Raw genomic sequence first — 18,561 nt, 5'->3', positions numbered from 1 at the left:
CTAGCAAAAGCAAAGCATAACATTGAAGCAGAAATATTGTACAATACTTAACAATTATAACGTTTTCATGTTCAAAAGTAAAAAAAAACTTAGAATAAAAATACTGACCTTGTGTGACATGTCAGTGTTTCACCACCTTTTCACTGCTCTTTATTACAAGTTATATCTACAATAGGGGCTAAGGCGTTAGCTTTGATACTCTCCAAAAAAACCTGTTATGTCATGGAAGGGGGAGATGGTGCCAATATATAAAACCTGGAATGAATCAAACCGCACATTTTGAGATTCAAAGATATAAGGACATTTCTAAGCTGTCTCAAAAACTGAATTTGAAAGGACGTATTCAATTAAGTAAAAAAAAAATCACTTATTGTTGTAAAGTATTTTAACCTTGAGCGGTATAGGGTTACCATTGCAATTGTAAACTTGATAGGGATGGAAGTAACAAGATCCGTATTACAAAAGATGAGGGTTATGAGTGGATGGATGCATGAAGATGAATGTGTATCAATGGGGGCCAGGAAATACAACAAAAGAATGTTTGAATATATGCATAATATCTAGGTTGTAATTTTTATAAATGTTGGAAAAATTGTTTGGAAGTTGATATGTCTCAAATTTTGAAAAAAAAAAAGTTACACATCTCTTAGATTCAGTGTAAATAAGCATGTGGTGTGATCATGTATTCATGGATTTTGTAGAATCTCTTTTTTTTTTCTTCTGATATTTTTCAGTACTATGTCTCAGACGTTGAAGCATGTCTATAAGCAGCATGGGATAAGAAGAGGATTTTACCGTGGCTTGTCTTTGAATTACATTCGCTGTATTCCCTCCCAGGCTGTGGCTTTTACTACCTATGAGCTCATGAAGCAGCTTCTGCACCTCAATTGATGTGATCCTTAAACAGGGAAATGCTCTCATGGAGATACTGCTCGATACCTTACCTTTTCAGAAACACCAATCACGACAATTTAATTTGTGCTAGGAGAAACATAGGCCCTTATCACCTAAAGCCAAAATAAGAATTAGTCTTAGAAACAAAGGTGCTGCAGAAAGCCACAGTGGCCCGACTGATCACATGGAATATGTCATGTCATGGCATGGCAAGCATTTTTTGGTGTTGGTTGTCAAATATTTTAGAAGTTATAGTAGGTTTCAGAGGTTTGTGGGTATTTTTCTCTGTTTTGTCAGGGGTTATGGTGGTATCTCTTGGGTATTAGAAGTGGTGTTAGAGGCATACATATTTCCGCAGCCATGTGCATGGACTGTAGCTTTGGAAGGATGTCCTGCTGTGACTTCAGCTCTTAAGGCAGTGTGACATTTCTGTATTTGCTCAAGCAAACACAGCAAAGTTTTTAGGTCAGTGAAGTTAAGAACAAAACCCCCCCAAGCAACCTTCAATGTTAATAGTGCTTTTGTAGTCCTTCCTGTTATTTTCGGTGGCTGCTTTTTTAATCTGTACTTGTTAAACATTAACCCCAATGTACTGTGGCATCTGAGATGCCTCTAATAGGATATAAAGATTAGAAAAACTGTCCCAAGCTAGGTACATGTGAAATGGTGGGACCACTGCAGAATGACAGACTTTTATGTGAAACACAGTTTCAGCAATGCTAATACTTAAGTTTCCTAACCGTGGTGAGTATCATTTTCTTTTTTGAAAGAAGGAACACATGCTGGATTTGGATTCTGTCTGTACATGACAGTTTTATCTAAGCAGTCACACACAGAGGCAACCTGAAGGTGTCACTTTTGTGTAATGACTTCTGATAAGGAAAAAGGGCATTTGGGCTAACTTAGAATCACTTCATATAGCACAGAAAAAACCCCTTTTGTCCTCTTGGACAATAGACTGCAGTTATGCTTTTCAGGTATTGAAGAAAGTACAAAGCTCTAACTGCTTATACAGCAGGAAATGGAGGTTGGTGCATAAAGGTCAGAGGAAACCTGAAGTGCCAGAAAAGGCCCACATCATTTAAGACATGAGATCAGGCACAGAATAACTGGCATACAGAAGCTGAGTACCAACTTTTTTAGGTAGCTTTATTTTTTGATTTAAAACTTAAAAAACATTTTCTCTCTGTGTAAGAAGGACTTTAAAAAAAAATGTCACAGTTGTAAACTTTTTTTTTTTCAAGATTTCCCAATTTTAGGAAATATTGACTGACAATTTAGACTGAGTTTAGAATTGTATTCATAATTAGATTAGTTTAAAACAGTCTGTAAAATAAAATCCTCTGTGTTTTGTATTTGTGTTAGAGAAGAGTGGGAGTGAGAGTAGTCTCCAGTGAGAAGAGCTCTCACGCCCTGATATACATTAGATCATGTGCTTTTAGTGTAAATCAAGCAATCTGTTATGCAGTGTGGTCACATTCCAGTACATCTCCTATGAAATATTCTTATGCACGAAATGTTCTTTCCATGTTAATTTATTAAGTAAATAGAACAAAATTAAATCTGTTCATGTCAAATCTAAATGTATGTTGCCTATAATATAGTGCATGTCTTGTATATGAAACCAATTCTGTGTGGTTTTGCACAGCCAGAATCACCCTCCTTGAGTAACTGGTCTTGTGCCCATTGAAGTCATTTGACTGACATTTGCTCTGAATGTTAGATTACTTGGAAATAGAACTTCAGTACTCGCTATCATCGAGGGATTAACTTTATTCGATGGACTATTTCTTTGTGGGTTAAAATGCTTCCTGGGAGTGTGTAACACTAAAACAACAGTATTCAGCCTTAATGAAAACATTAATTTTTAATAGTTTAATTTCTGCTTGTTGTATACCCAGCTGCCCTCTGATTTCATTCTTGTGCCTTTCATATAGATCAGTGGTCCAGGATATCCAAATAAATATGCTTGTAAATCTATTTCATGCATCTTCATTGTGGATATCCTGTAAACTAGCCTGGAAGGGGGATCCCCAAGAATCTGTTTAAAGACTACTGAGACAGATGCTGTTGGGAGTATGAGGTACACTGATGCAGCCTGAAATTAGCACAATATTTGGAGGAGAGTGGGATGTCATTTGGTGTGTACTTAGCCCCAGATTATAGAGCAAACAATAGTTACTGCCAGTGTATAATGCCATATGTGACCTGCAGGTTTAGAGCACTAAATATGACTGCATTGGAAGTACTCTTTTAAAAGAACCTTATGTCTGGCAAAAATAGAAATCTTGATGCTAGATTAGTTGTGATTGGCCATATACCAGAATTCTGCAGTTTATCAAAACACAGTTTATACACTGGATGTGGTAACAGTGGCTGTACCTTGTGCACAGTAATGCCAGTTCATAACCTCCACAAGTGCTCAGGGCTTCTGGAATGAGGGGATATTTGGACCAGCTTGTCCCCTTACATGAAGGGTGGTGGTGAAAAGTTATGGCTTTATTTTAAATTTGGTTTTCTGCCAAATTTAATAATCCTTATGCTTATCAGAATCATTGCTGCTGAGCTCTGTTTAATATGTCTTTGATTTGTGTTCTGCCACTCATATCGCCCATCTTAAAAGCTATTTTAAGGGTCCCTAAAGACTCTTTTGTAAACACTGTAGAATGTAAGGGAAATAGACCTCAGGCAGCTATGGGTTATTATGTGTGTGTGTGTTTAGCAATCGTGCTGATGACCAGCTTTGGTAAACTGATGCTTAAAATGCAGCAAGGTATCCTCTCATTTCTTCAGTGAGATCTAGAAATAGTTTCATATATACATAGGCACATCGGAATTTTTTTTTTCAATTGCCTTCACTGCAGTCTGTAAAATTGGATTGCACAGTTAAATGAAGTAATCTGATATGTCTTGTGCTTTTTACTGCTCATTTTCCAATCTCCAGGACGAAGCTACTTGAAGTTGTGTGGGATAAGAAGGATATTTATATAGCAGAATCCAGATGTGTTCACAGGACAACTTTACATTTGAAAGAGACCCACCCCCCAAAAAGATTCCTTTTTATGTAGGTTTTTGTTTTAAATTTACAAAAGTGAGAACTGGGAAGAGGGAGAATAGAGAAGTGTATAGGCTGCATATTTCCTTTCTTGTAATGTCTCTGAAAATATGATGGATCAGAAGATCCAGCAAGCTGTTTTTTTTAGCATCCAGTTAAATCCTGATAAAACTACATTTTATTTGAGATGGGACCACTTTTATAGTTCAATGGGTAGCTTTTCTACCAAACTAACCTCCTAGATTCATCAAAATGTGATAACACATAGATGCCCCCTTTTTCTTAGCACAGGTGTTATGTTAATGGAAATTTTAGAATTACTGCACCATGCTCGCATTATTAGTATCTCATGGTGTGGTAAACTTTTCACGCCCTGCGATAATTCCTATTTCGCATCTCACTCAGAGACTCGCTGTTAAGGCCCTTATAGTAGTCAAGTATTTATATCTCTATAGGAGGGGCATCTTACAGCTTGAGGTGTTGGTGGTTTAGGGGCCAGTTTCTCATGTACAGTGAGACGTACAAACAGCACAGTACACCTTGGCGAAGGTTTGAAGTCATTTGGAGTGAGGAAAGTCGCACAAAGATGACTTTCTACTATGTTCTCGCACCCTAGCTTGATGGACTCTATAACAGGGTACCATCAAGCTAGGGCGAGATAACATAGTACAGAATTTCATTTTGCTCTCTCCCCAAGCCCAGAAATGGCCGAACTGCAATTCAAGGTGATCACAAATTGCTTTATGGCCATTTCGGGCATATTGCACAACTTAATGCCAAGAAAAAAAAAGGTGTAGTTATTTCTGGTGTTTAAAAATAGTGCGATATTGCCCCATATTTTCATAAATCCTGCCCCTTCCTAAAAATTTGCATTCGTGCTGTGCACTAGTGTTATCACATGTGTTATGGCATTAGTGTTGTTATAATATCCAAAAAGGAAATGTTATATGAAAAATCTTATATTGAATGCCACTCCCGAATTTTTAAACAATTTTTGTTAAGTCATTAAAGTGTTATCGCCATAACTCATTTTGATGAATTACCCTGTAAGGTTTGCCACCAGTAAGGCTGTATTAGAACAGATACTCATGTGCATGCTTGGGTATCTGTATAAAAAAGGGCTTTCTGTGTATATAGTGTACACTGCATTATTGATTTCCTGCTGGTATAATAACTTAAGCATCTAAGTCTGTATTCTAATTAAAGAACATGCATTCAGCTAAAAAGTATGCAAAATTAGAAATAAAATCAGGGGTTTTATAATTTTGAATTTTAAAATTTGTTATAAATAAAGATGGTTAGACATGGAGTAGGGCCATGTAAAAAAAAAAAAGTTTCACCCTGTTCCAGTATACCCACACAGGTTAAGACATTTGCTAGAAAACTCGAAATCTGCTGTTCTTATTTTGTGGTTTGATCTCTTTTGGTAAATAAAAATCCTGCTGTGCCAGTGCAGAAAGTGTTTGGAAATATCTGTGGTGCACTACTCAAATAGTTGAAGGTTAAAATTGACTGGATCCCAGATTAAGGTGCTCATCTTGAGAGAGCAGGGTTTTCATGTACATGAGATCTTGAAGTGGCAGTTCATTGCTCTTGAGTACATGAGCTCTTAGTATACCAGAAGAACCCAGTTATCCTTCTTTGAATCAGGCTCTTGGAACTTCATTTAAAGGCCCAACATGAAAATGAGGGCATAGAGAATAAAGGCCTAGGTTTAATTGGTTTTTGAAAGCTAGAATTAAAAAAAAAAAAAAAAAAATTCAGCCTGTATCCTCAGGATTTTTAGGGATACAAGATTAATAAAGAATTATGTACTTCAGGATACTGGTTATTTTTGTACTAATTTATAAAATATCATTTTTTAAATTAAGATATCTTGTATAGTTTGAATAAAGATTCTTAGAAATATTTTGGCAACTTATATTGGGGAAAAATTTGCTATTGATACTGCTGTTCTAGATGAGTAAATTGATTAAATTTTTTAAAACCTCGAGTTGTCTGATACTTTATTAAAATGTAGTATTTGTTAATGAAACAGGATGCCCTGGGTGCTCTATGCTTTTCAGAAATGTTTTGTTTGTAAGCGGGACTCAGGAAGGCAACTTCAGGCAGCTGATTGATCTAAAAAGTAAGTTTATTTAAGAGAAAGACAGACAAAGAAAAGCGGAACAAGAAATTGAGGAAGTTGTTCCACGGAGGAGCAGGCAAATTACAACGGTGTTTTCAGGGCTGCTTCTCAGAGAGGAGCTGTGTGTCCGTGACTTTTAAACTTTTTACAATGTCCAATAGGAATGTTCAAACACACATCCTGGGTGTGTTTTCTACTTCCGGTGACCAATGGGGATTGTTGCTTTTAGTCCAATTAGGTACTGTCTCTGGGGAGTCGGCTTCTTTCCGGTGCTGGACTTGCCAAAGCACATGGTAGCGGAATAGGTTGCCAATAAGTTCAGGAAATACAATATACTGTCCATCCATATACATTTTCTCATTAAATATATGAAAATCATGGAATTGTTTGGGTTTTTTTTACAGTATAATGGCGGCTTGGTCAAAGGTATGAAATGGTTTTTCCCATGTACTAAATTCCCCCCCCCCCCCCCCCCCCCCCCCATTTTGTCTGACTCGGAGCCTTAACAACACTTGTTACTGGGATGCCTGTGGTAGTTCTCTTCCTATTGCTCAAGGATAGGCACCCTGGTCCTGGCATGCTACAAATGGGTCTGGTTTGCAGGATATCCACAATGAATATGCATGAGGTATACTTTCATGCAGTGCCTCCATTGTATGGCAAATATCTCAGCTATATTCATTATGGATGTCCTGAAAACCAGACTTGTTTGTGGCACTCCAGGACTGGAGTTGCCTACGCCTACCATAGTGTGATATGCACATAAGATCCTAAATCTAATGTACTGTATGTGCATTGTTTGCTCCAGGACACTCAGCTGCCATTTCTACCACTTCATCCATATCTGGAAAGAGCAACATATAAGTGATACCTTTTTTCTTTAGACTAAATACATTTAGCTGTAGCATTATTTTTAACTAGCTTTTGTTCTCTTCAGTGCAGTAATAGCTCATGCCTTTCCTAGCAAGTGCATAAGGCAACTTACAACAAAATAAGCATACAATAGGCAATAAAAATCATAGACAATCACCTGATGCAATTGTAATTGTACTGTTTTTGAACAACATGCTAACACAAAAACTACCAAGTCAATATAAATATATATATGGGAAAGTCTTCAAATTAAATGCCAGAATTAAAAACTTTGTTAAAAGGCTTGGTTTTTAAGACACTGTATACAAAAATTGAGGAAGGGACCATAGCTCTGGAAAGCTTATCGCAACTGTAGTAAATTAGTCCAATAAGTCAATAAGCTGTTGGTAATCCTTTTATTTCCTAGCGTGTAGCAGATGGACTCAGGACCAATGGGTATAGTGTACTCCTGATAGTAGTTGGAGATGGATTAGATTTCAGTCTGACGTCAGCCCTAGCATATATACCCCTGCAGGAAGTGCAGTTCTTCAGTATTTTCCATCTCCAGAGCAGTTAGGGACTCTATGCATGCTCGCACAGCGTTAGTCATTTTACCAAAGAAAACCAAATTAAGAAATCTTACCTCTACAGATGAGCCCCGCTCTCCTGCGGTGACAGCCATTGGGTCCCTCCCCCAGTTGAGAATTCCCGAGGTGATTTCTGCGATCCCTCTGAAGTAAGCCTCGGTCTGGCGGCCGACCCTCGGCAGGGACCTAGCCCCTGACATCTGGTGAGGCTGAGAGGCAGCGGGTGCAACCTCGAGCGCGGCGGTGAAGGTATTTTCCCTCTTCCCCCACAGCCAGCGACTGCCCGGAACAAGACCAGGAAGCGCCAAGACAAGGTAAGGTAGAAATCTATTTAAAAGTCTCCTGTCTCCAAAGCTTGAGGAGTCGCACAGGTTGCCAGCCAGGACCAGTGCCACCGGGTTGATCTGCCCTAGCAGGGCTTAGACACCGGTCAGATCCAAGGGGCCTCCCAAGTGGAGACCTTCCAAGGTGGTGGCCAAATTGTCCACATTGTCGCCGTCACAATTTTGATCTGTCCGCCGTTCCGATCCGTGCGCACAACGCGTGCCCAAGTACCGTGCGCACAAGCGCCGTGCATAGCCACGTGCTTACTGTGTCGGGCGCATAACTCTGATCTGTGGGCACAACAGCACGCACATCTCCCTGAGCGCGCACCAAACCTACGCGCCCAACTTCGCACCAGAGCGCACAACTGTATTTTACGCACACAAGCCATGGCACCACCAGAAAAACTCAAGGCTCGGGGCCTTTGCCCAGCATGCCACATTAGAGCTGCACAGCATGAGGAAGCCATGGCCCTGTGTATACAGTGTGAAGAGGCCCTAGGGGATCCATCCCATGGCCCTCCCCAGCCAGAACCGGGTTCCAGCCTCTCGAACAGTACGGACCTAGCATTGCACAGTGGGGCCCCCCCCCCCCTTCAAATGGAGCTCCCCAGGGACGTGGTACCCCTTAGTCTAGACCCAGCATCAATCTCCTGGGTGGAATTCTTCAAAGGTCTGCATACCTTCGTCCGCATGCAACCGGGGCCTCCGATATTATGGCCACAAGCTCCACCAGAGGACCTAAACATCCCAGGACCCTCTATGCCTAGGGAAGTGATCCCACCGCCTAAAAGCCCCACCTTCGGGGACATGGACAACTCTGAGAATTCAGAACCCCTGGTGGAAAGGGAACTCCCTCCAGGGACAGACCCCACCGAACCATGAGACGCTTCTTCACCAAGGACGAGCTTCCAGACCTGGTCACACAAGCTTAAAAGAGCTTGTTATCCCGGGCACAAGTGCCTCGGGGGAACCTAAGACGAACCCCCTACTAGAGGGACTCAGTCAGACCTTCCGTCATTTCCCACTATTACAAGCTGTCCAGCAACTAATTGACCTGGAATAGGATGCCCCGGAAACTACATTCAAAGGGGGGGCGGGCGGGCTCTGGCAGCCATGTACCCTCTGGACCCAGCCGCCAAAGATCTCCTGGCATGTCTGAGAGTGGATGCCATGGTCTGCGGGGTCTCAAAGCGCACTACTATCCCAGTGGAGGGAGGAGCAGCACTCAAGGATGCTCCAGACAGATGTCTGGAATCCATCCTCAAACAGTCCTTTGACATCTCCGCTATGCTTTTACAGATCGTGGCCTGCTGTGCCATGGTGACTCGCGCCTGCTTATCACAGACCAGGAACAACACTCCAGGGGAGGCCCTGGAACCAGCAGTATCATTCCTCGCAAACGCCACTTCTGATCTGGTGCGCACCGCAGCTAGAGGAGTGTCATCCGCCGTGGCACCCAGAAGACAACTCTGGATCCGAAACTGGTCAGCCGACGCATCCTCCAAAACAAGACTCACAAGGATGCCTTTCAAGGGAACACTGCTGTTCGGAACCGAACTAGAGAAACTAGCCAACAAATGGGGTGAGTCCCCACTGCCGAGGCTACCAGAGGACAGGAATAAAAGAAACCAGCGATCCTTCCCCCGAACCCCCAGGGGCAGAAGATCACAGCACTTAAACCCATATAGGAGCACATATCAAACGGCCCACCCCGCAGGCTGAAGCCAGTCCTTTTGGAACAAGCACAACAAAAGGGGAGCCAGCTCGGGCCCAGGCCCCAGCCGCACTCCATAATGAAAATCAGCAGATCCGTCCAAAGGAAGAAGCCATAGGGGGCAGACTTGTCCTATTCTACCAAAGATGGGTCAAGATAACTTTGGAAGAGTGGGTCCTATCCATCATTCGAGAGGGGTATTACCTGGATTTCTACCACCTCCCTCCGGACAGGTTTGTGGAATCTCCTTGCCACAACCCTTCCAAGAGGATGGCAGTGGAAGCTACACTGACCAGATTGAAACATAGAAATGACGGCAGAAGAAGACCAAATGGCCCATCCAGTCTGCCCAGCAAGCTACGCACTTTATCCATTTTTTTATTTCCCTTTTTCTCTCTCCCACCTGTTCCTATTGGCTTCCAGTATCCTCCAGCCCTAATTCCCCTCCACCCCATCACCAATGTAGAGAGCAGTGCTGTATCTTCATCCAAGTGAACATCCAGCTCAATTAGGGGTAGCAACCACTGTAACAAGCAGGCCACACCCCTGCCCCATACTCTTACCCACCCCTGGTTTGTTTTGTTGTTTTTTTTTGGAGATGGCAGCCCTCCATCCTTCCGCTCCGTGAAGGTGGAACTCCAACTACTGGCATCCCGCTCCGTGAATGCCTCTGTGGCTGCCGCTCCGTGCAGTGTTTTTGCTGCCTCCTCTTTACTCACGCCCTTTAGACTTGATGGATCCACAGTGTTTATCCCACGCCCCTTTGAATTGCTAGCCTTAGAGGCTATAACACCGGTGTCTCCACAACAAATAGATGGAATAATGTCCAGTATCTATTTTATCGTCCACAAGAAAGAAGGAAGGTTCAGACCCATCCTGGACCTCAAGACAGTCCACCGTCACCTGAAGATTTCTCGCTTCTGCATGGAAACCCTACACTCGGTAATAAGGTCAATACAACCAGGAGAGTTCCTTACATCCCTGGATCTGTCGGAAGCCTACTTACACATTCCAATCCATCAAGAGCATCAGTGTTTTCTACGCTTCTCGATCCTGGACCGTCACTACCATTCGGGTTAGCCACTGCACCCTGCACATTCACCAGGATCATAGTGGTGGTGGCAGCAACACTGAGGAAGGAAGGGTGCACCGGATTCCTTATCTAGACGATTGGCTGATCAGGGCAAAAGCCACCAGGCAACCAACAGAGTCAGAAATCTACTGGAGAGCCTTGGGTGGGTGGTCAACACAAACAAGAGCTGCTTGCAACCCTCCCAATCTCTAGAATACTTGGGAGTCCGGTTCGACACCAAACAAGACAAGGTCATCCTAATGCCGACAAGGAGATCAAAACTGATGACCCAGTTACGAACCCTGTTGAGCAAACTTTGCTCCACAGCATAGGACTACCTACAAGTTCTCAGCCTCATGGCATCCTCACTGGAAGTAGTGCCATGGGCACGAGCTCACATGAGATGCCTACAACGCTCACTACTATCACAATGGAATCCACTGTCCCAGAACTACACCGTATGTCTTTAGCTCCTGGACAGAGTTTGGGCCCAACTAGGATGGTGGCTAAAAGAAGGCCATCTGAGCCAGGGAAAGAGACTAACCTGCTCACCATGGATGCCAGCCTATGAGGATGCGGAGCACACTGCCAGGAGCTAACCACCCAAGGGCAATGGAACAAAGAAGAATCAGGATGGAACATCAATCGCCTAGAAGCCTGGGCAGTCAGACTAGCCTGCCTATGGTTCGGTCACAGACTATGAGACAAAGTGGGCAGAGTAACGTCTGACAATGCCACAACAGTGGCCTACATCAACAGTTGGGGAGGAACCAGAAGCCAACAGGTGTCTCTGGAAATACACCTCCTAATGTCATGGGCGGAAGTGAATCTTCAAGAGATCTTGGCCGTCCACATTGCCAGGAAAGACATCGTCACTGCGGGTTACCTCAGCAGCGAAAGTCTAGACCCAGGAGAATAGAGGCTGTCTACCACAGCATTCCAATTGATAGTAAACAGTTGGGGGAACACCAACCATGGACCTCCTGGCAAACTGGTCCAACACCCAAGTGCCCAGTTTCTTCAGCTGCAGGTGGAAACCCCAGTCCCAGGGAATCGATACCCTGGTACAGACTTGGCCACAGGAGCCTGTTATATGCCTTCCTGCCATGGCCCCCATTGGGTGCAGTCATCCACAAGATAGAACACCACAGGGGACCAGTACTTCTAGTGGCCCCGGACTGGCCAAGAAGACTGTGGTACACAGACATGCAAAAACTGCTGACAGGGAGCCCTCTCCTGCTACCTCCACACAGAGACCTGCTCCACCAGGGACCAATCCTCCACGAGGATCCAGCTTGATTCTCTTATGCTCTGGCCATTGAGAGGACTTGCCTGAGGAAGAGCGGATAGTTGGGGGCAGTAATTGACACCCTACTCCAAGCATGCAAGTTCTCCACATCCATAAGAACATGCCATACTGGGTCAGACCAAGGGTCCATCAAGCCCGGCATCCTGTTTCCAACAGTGGCCAATCCAGGCCAAAAGAACCTGGCAAGTACCCAAAAACTAAGTCTATTCCATGTTAGAAAATACCACTGCTAGTAATAGCAGTGGCTAAGTCAACTTAATAGCAGGTAATGGACTTCTCCTCCAAGAACTTATTCAATCCTTTTTTAAACACAGCTATACTAACTACACTAACCACATCCTCTGGCAACAAATTCCAGAGTTTAATTGTGCGTTGAGCGAAAAAGAACTTTCTCCGATTAGTTTTAAATGTGCCACATGCTAACTGCATGGAGTGCCCCCTAGTCTTTCTATTATCTGAAAGAGTAAATAACCGATTCACATCTACCTGTTCTAGACCTCTCATGATTTTAAACACCTCTATCATATCCCCCCTCAGCCGTCTCTTCTCCAAGCTGAAAAGTCCTAACCTCTTTAGTCTTTCCTCATAGGGGAGCTGTTCCATTCCCCTTATTTTGGTAGCCCTTCTCTGTACCTTCTCCATTGCAATTATATCTTTTTCTGAGATGCGACCAGAATTGTACATAGTATTCAAGATGCGGTCTCGCCATGGAGCGATACAGAGGTATTATGACATTTTCCGTTTTATTCACCATTCCCTTTCTAATAATTCCCAACATTCTGTTTGATTTTTCAACTGCCGCAGCACACTGGCCAGACTATTTCAATGTGTTATCCAATATGACGCCTAGATCTTTCTTGGGTTGTAGCATCTAATATGGAACCTAACATTGTGTTAACTGGAGCATGGGTTATTTTTCCCTATATGCATCACCTTGCACTTATCCACATTAAATTTCATCTGCCATTTTAATGCCCAATTTTGTATCATCTGTAAATTTGATTATTTCACTCGTATTTCTTTCCAGATCATTTATAAATATATTGAAAAGTAAGGGTCCCAAAACGGATCCCTGAGGCACTCCACTGTCCACTCCCTTCCACTGAGAAAATTGTCCATTTAATCCTACTCTCTGTTTCCTGTCTTTTAGCCAGTTTGCAATCCACGAAAGGAAATCTTCACCTATCCCATGACTTTTTATTTTTCCTAGAAGCCTCTCATGAGGATTTGGAGAGTATTCAAAGCCTGGTGTGAGGACAGTGACATCATACCACTCTCAGTGAAAATTCCTGCTATTTTGGAGTTCCTGTAGAACTGCCTCCAGAAGGGATCGTCTCTCAACTCCATCAAGGTACAGGTGGCCGCATTGTCATGCTCCGGAACCAAGGGCGAGAGCAGCAGCATAGCCTCTCACCCAGATGTCTACCGCTTTCTGAAAGGAGTCAAGTAGATCTGACCACCCTTAACATGGCTGGTGCCTCTTTGGAACCTCAACCTGGTCCTAGATTTCCTAGCAGGAACCTCCTTCAGACCTCGCTGTGGCCTGTCTCTCTCTGACTATTAACGTTGAAGACAGCCTTCCTGTTGGCAGTCTGTTCAGCCTGTCATATATCCGAGCTACAAGCACTGTCCTGCCAGGAGCCGTTCCTCAGACTCACCCTGGGAACCATCCAGTTATGCACAGTTCTGTTGTTCCTCCCCAAAGTGGTGTCTCACGTCCATCTCAACCAAACCATCTCGCTACCATCGCCAGCTGAGCATAAGAATTCAGCAGAGGCTCGAAGTCTATGCCATCTCAACAGTGGCAGCCTTCTAGTCCGATACCTGGAATGGTCTGAATCTGTACGAAAGATGGACCATTTATTCATTCTTCACACCGGGAAGAAGCAAGGGGAAGTGGCCTCATGAGCAACTGTAGCCTGCTGGCTCAAAGCAGTCATCAAGGCGGCCCACGTCAAAGCAGGCCAGCCACCGTCTTTATAAGTCAAGGCCCATTCTACTAGAGCACAGGCAATGTCCTGGGTGGAAACAAAGATGCTGTCCCCTGCTGACAGCTGCAGGGCGGTGACATGGTCCTCCATCCACATCTTCTCCAGGTTTTACCACCTGGATGTTCAGGCTCAGGAGGCCACAACATTTGCAAGGGCAGTACTAAGTGGGTCACAGGCAGTCTCCCACCAGGTTTGCGAATAGCTTTTATCCATCCCTTTGGTCCTGAGTCCATCTGCTACATGCTAGGAAATGGAGAAATTACTCACCTGATGATTTCATTTTCCTTAGTGTAGACAGATGGACTTAGCATCCTACCCATGGCTGCTGTTAATCATGGAATTCTCGGGTGACATGGCCCGAGAGCGAGTGATTCATGGGTAAGCCATGCTTTCCTTAAGGTAGGACACCCATCCTACCAGGTGTTTCTCGGTTGAGGATACTGATGGTCTTCAGCTATAACTAATTCAACTGGTTCAAATTAATTGTTAACCAAGTTAAAAAGTTAATCAAGTTATTCAAATTATTCAGTTATACATATATCCACAATGCTTTTTGAGGAGAATACTGAAGAGCTACAGTTCCTGCAGGGGTATATGTACTAGGGCTGACGTCAGATTGAAATCTGATCCGTCTCCAACTGCTATCAGGAGTACACTATACCCATTGGTCCTGACTCCATCTGTCTACACTAAGGAAAACAAAATTATCAGGTAAGTAACTTCTCCATTTCTAGGTATCCAGCTGGCCTAATGTGGCAATTTGACACTTTTGGGTCCTTACTCCCTACAGTGAATTAATGAGCAGCTTCCACCATGAAATCTGTGGGTGGTGCTTGAATTTTTTTTATTAAAATTTGTTGATCATAATAGACATCTTGATTATCATTCTAAATTTTAAGTATTTAAATTTTCTTCCTTTTTTTACAATGTGAAAATGAGGAAAGTGGAGGCTGCTGCTACTGACCTAGCCTTAGTCTATTTTTTTTTTAAACCTAATTTTGACCACTATGAAGACAAGGTGATTTTACCCAAATGTGGCATGGTGATGCCAGAGCCAGCTGCCTTTTCAGAATACCCAAGCTTTAATATGAATGACATACTTGCATAAATTGAGACCTAGTATATGTAAATTATTTTACAGGTTTGTTGTGGATATCCTGAAAACCAACTGACTGATGTCATAGGACAGAGGTGGGAAGCCCTGAGCTAAGTAAAGCAGGACCGGCCTGTGCTGTTGATCATCACAACCTCATGCAGGCATCATCCCCCTAATAGGAGAGGTCTGCAGCTTTTAAAAAGAAAAGGTTTTCTAGCTGGTGTCTACGTGTCAAGGAAGAACCCCTTTACGGGTCCTGCCCTTCTGAATTAGGTTTGAAAACTACCGTACTTGCCTGTGTATAGGATGCACTTTTTTTCCCCTGAAAATAGGTGAACAATAAGGAGACCATCTTATGTGTCGGTAATCAATTTACAGCGTGGGGGGGGTGTGTTGTGGTGGTGTCCGGAAGCGAGGGCATGCCATCCGATTGGCCGATGGAGAGTAAAAGAGGCTTGCCAAAGCGTGGCTTCCCCAATCAAAATCAACAGCTGACGCCTCTGTGATGCCCCTCACAAGCTGCTGTTAGTAATTTTGATTACCGGCGCATAGGACCTGCAGAATCGCTCCCCAAATTGTGTGGTGTCACTCCCCCCCCCACTACCAGCAGCTCTTGATGTACCCCAAACTTCTGATTATAAGTCAGTTTAACATAAAATTATATAGAAAAATTTTTTTCCTTAAAAGTATGTATAAAAAAGGGGGGGGGGGGGGGTCTTATCTGCTACGGTGTCCTATATGCTGGCAAATACAGTAATTGTTTAGTGCTAAAGGAGCATACCACCAGACTGCAGGAGGAATTCCAATTTATCAGCAAGCAACAGTTGCCAAATTCATGAAAGGCCTAAATCATCTTTATTTATTTAGATCTTCCATCTATAGATTCACCTCTGGTTTGGGTTATAAATATAATTCTTGCTTAGCTCATGAAATCACCCTGTAAGCTTCTAGCCAATGCAGAACTGAAGTGCTTTCCTGCAAGGTTTTGTTTCTGATGGCTGTAATTTCTGCCTGCACCATAAATTAATTTATAAGTGCTAATCTCACTCTTAATATACCCAACCTTTCAACAGTACTTTTGGAAGCTCATCTTAAATTCATATAAAAATGGACACTTGCACTGGCTTGATTCAAGTGAATTGCTAACATTTCTTATGAGACTTCATCTAATAAAAATGAACAGCCTCTTCATATCTTGGACAGAAGGAAGAGCTGGTGGATTTCATAAGAACATACATAATCAAAAAACACAGCCCACAACCAGAGAGACTAAGAATACACCAACCCATCCCTCTTTGCCACAATGAAGTTCCCAACTGCATCAGGTATTACAGATGCCATGAGGTTAGCAAACAAAACAAGAATTAAGTGAAGTACTCTTAATTTATTACTCAAAGCCAAGTGGAGGTGTAGATTCATTCTGAGAAAATCCTGCCTAAAAGCTTGCTTAAACAAAGGCCTTTGGGGATTTCTTAAGTGATGGTGGTCAGGCCCTGGTTCCAAGCTATTCTGAAAGTATATTCCCAAGCAATGGCCCTGCAACTGAAAGCAATCATGTGTCTCTGCCAGAACCACTCGCAATGATGGAACTTGCAAAAATCCACAACTGCGGAACGCTGGGCATGGGAAGGGACAAACACGCAGGACAGCATTAATCCAAGGCCTGAGTTATTATTCAGCAATTTATCAATATAGTGATGTTACGCGGTGAGTGGTATATCAAATATAACATATGTTAAGATCGGAGTTAGGTACTAGTACTCAGAACCACATATCAGCACTCTTAGCAGTAGTGTTCTGAACAATTTGTTATCCAAGATATGATCAATGATGAGCAGATAGTGAAGAACCAAGAGAACAGGTTAGGTACAAAAAATGGAGTATCATCCATATATGCAGGTGAATTTTAAAAGCCTGGCATATGCCAAAACCGGGAGATACACGCACAAGTTGGGCCAGCGTGTTTCAAATCGATTTTAAAAGCCGCCTTAGAATGTGTGCATCTCCTGCTGCCTGCACAAACCAAGTTCCAAAAAAGGGGTGGGGTCTGGGCGGGCCATGGGTGTACCTAGATTTCATCTTCATATTAGCACTTAAATACTTCTGCGCATAGGCTGCTGGGGTCCCCTGCTCTGAAACTTTCCTTCTGCTATGAATGACATGCAAGCTCTAAAATATAGACTGGCTGGGTTTAAAGGGTCAGGGCTAACGGGAGAAGAGAGACTATTAAACTAGGGGCCATTTGGCAGTCCTTACCTGGGCAAACTGGGAATGAAATGGGAAAACTGGTAATATCAGTGTGGTAGAAGCAGCATTTGTGCTCAGAGGTGCGCACCTGCTTAAATTTGAGCGCACACGTGCAAGCAGGCTATTTTATAACCTACGCACATATACGCGTGTATGTTATAAAATGGCCGCATCCCTGGGTACAGGCCAACAGACGTGTGCTCGTGTGCCAGTTTAAAAGTTATCACAGTTTGTAATTAACACAAGCTGGCTAAAAGTTTGCACAAAGGTCTCCATATAGATACTTTTCTATGTGGAAAAAAGTCTTACAGGGACTCTTCTCACCTATTCACTATCTTAAACCAACTTGAACAGGGGGTTTTTGGTTACAAAACAAACTCTTTCCACATGGATTTCTGATTGCATCTTTTGTTTTTATAATCGGTCAGGACTACAACTTCAACATAAGGTAAATGTCTGTCAAATCAGAGTTATGGCACCGTCCTTAAGCTCATCTTGGTTCTGCCTTCATAGAAGAAATCTGCAATGTTACCACCAAGCAATTCTCAAAAACTTATTTCAATTTTTCAACCCTCTCCCTCCAGTCTCTATAAGTACAGGTTCTTGATATTAAAACATACTAAATATAAATGACCCTTAGCTTGGGTGTCCTGCTTCTACACAGAGAAGGTATTACAGACAAAGGGATTCAGTCAAAGAATTATTCTCTCTTTCTTAAACCACAATACACTCGGAGAAACTACTACTTTTACAAATACAATATATATGTTTATTCAAACCAAATTTATATAAACATCTATCCAATTAAAATCTAATTCACCAATACATTACACATCCATCATTCATACCAACTTAAAACATATAACACATATCAATATATGTAAACATTGTGACTAATTAAATGTTTATACATTCAAATTCTATTTTAATCCTTTATTTTATATCTTCCCTCTTGCTTCTAAATTCTTCTGTCTTTATCTCAAGAATTATACTCTAATCGCAGTTGGGTTTCATATCTTGTATCTAGCCTGACAAAGATATCTTCGTTTCACCCTCTCACAGGGGCTTCCTCAGGGACTAACCCAAAGTTGTAATCTCAATAATATTTCTTCAACACTTATCCTGAAATAAACACAATTTTATAACTTTCAAAATTCCAAAAACTTTTTCATATAACTCAGCTATTTTCCCTCTACACTGTCCAGGCTCACCTCCGGAAACAAGCCATGATCTTACCAACTCCAATCCTTCACAAAGAAACGCTCACTTGAAAATCTTTACTGTAACAAT

The 18,561-nt window shown here is 42.6% G+C and overlaps 1 protein-coding gene across 2 annotated transcripts in view; it reads left to right on the top strand.

Annotated features, from left to right (window-relative positions):
- The window catches only part of SLC25A16 (solute carrier family 25 member 16), a 49,565-nt gene extending 43,792 nt beyond the window's left edge, over positions 1-5,773 (top strand). For both annotated transcript variants that reach the window (XM_029609676.1, XM_029609675.1), the window contains one exon: positions 735-5,773. In XM_029609676.1, coding sequence (XP_029465536.1) covers positions 735-891 — 157 coding nt within the window. In that variant the 3' untranslated portion in view covers positions 892-5,773. The remainder of the gene's footprint in view (positions 1-734) is intronic.
- Positions 5,774-18,561: the final 12,788 nt, after the last annotated feature.

Source organism: Rhinatrema bivittatum, chromosome 7, assembly GCF_901001135.1.
Source record: "Rhinatrema bivittatum chromosome 7, aRhiBiv1.1, whole genome shotgun sequence".
NCBI classification, from domain to species: Eukaryota; Metazoa; Chordata; class Amphibia; order Gymnophiona; family Rhinatrematidae; genus Rhinatrema; species Rhinatrema bivittatum.
Note: the sequence above shows the minus strand (reverse complement) of the source record. Positions and strands in the feature narration are given on the sequence as shown.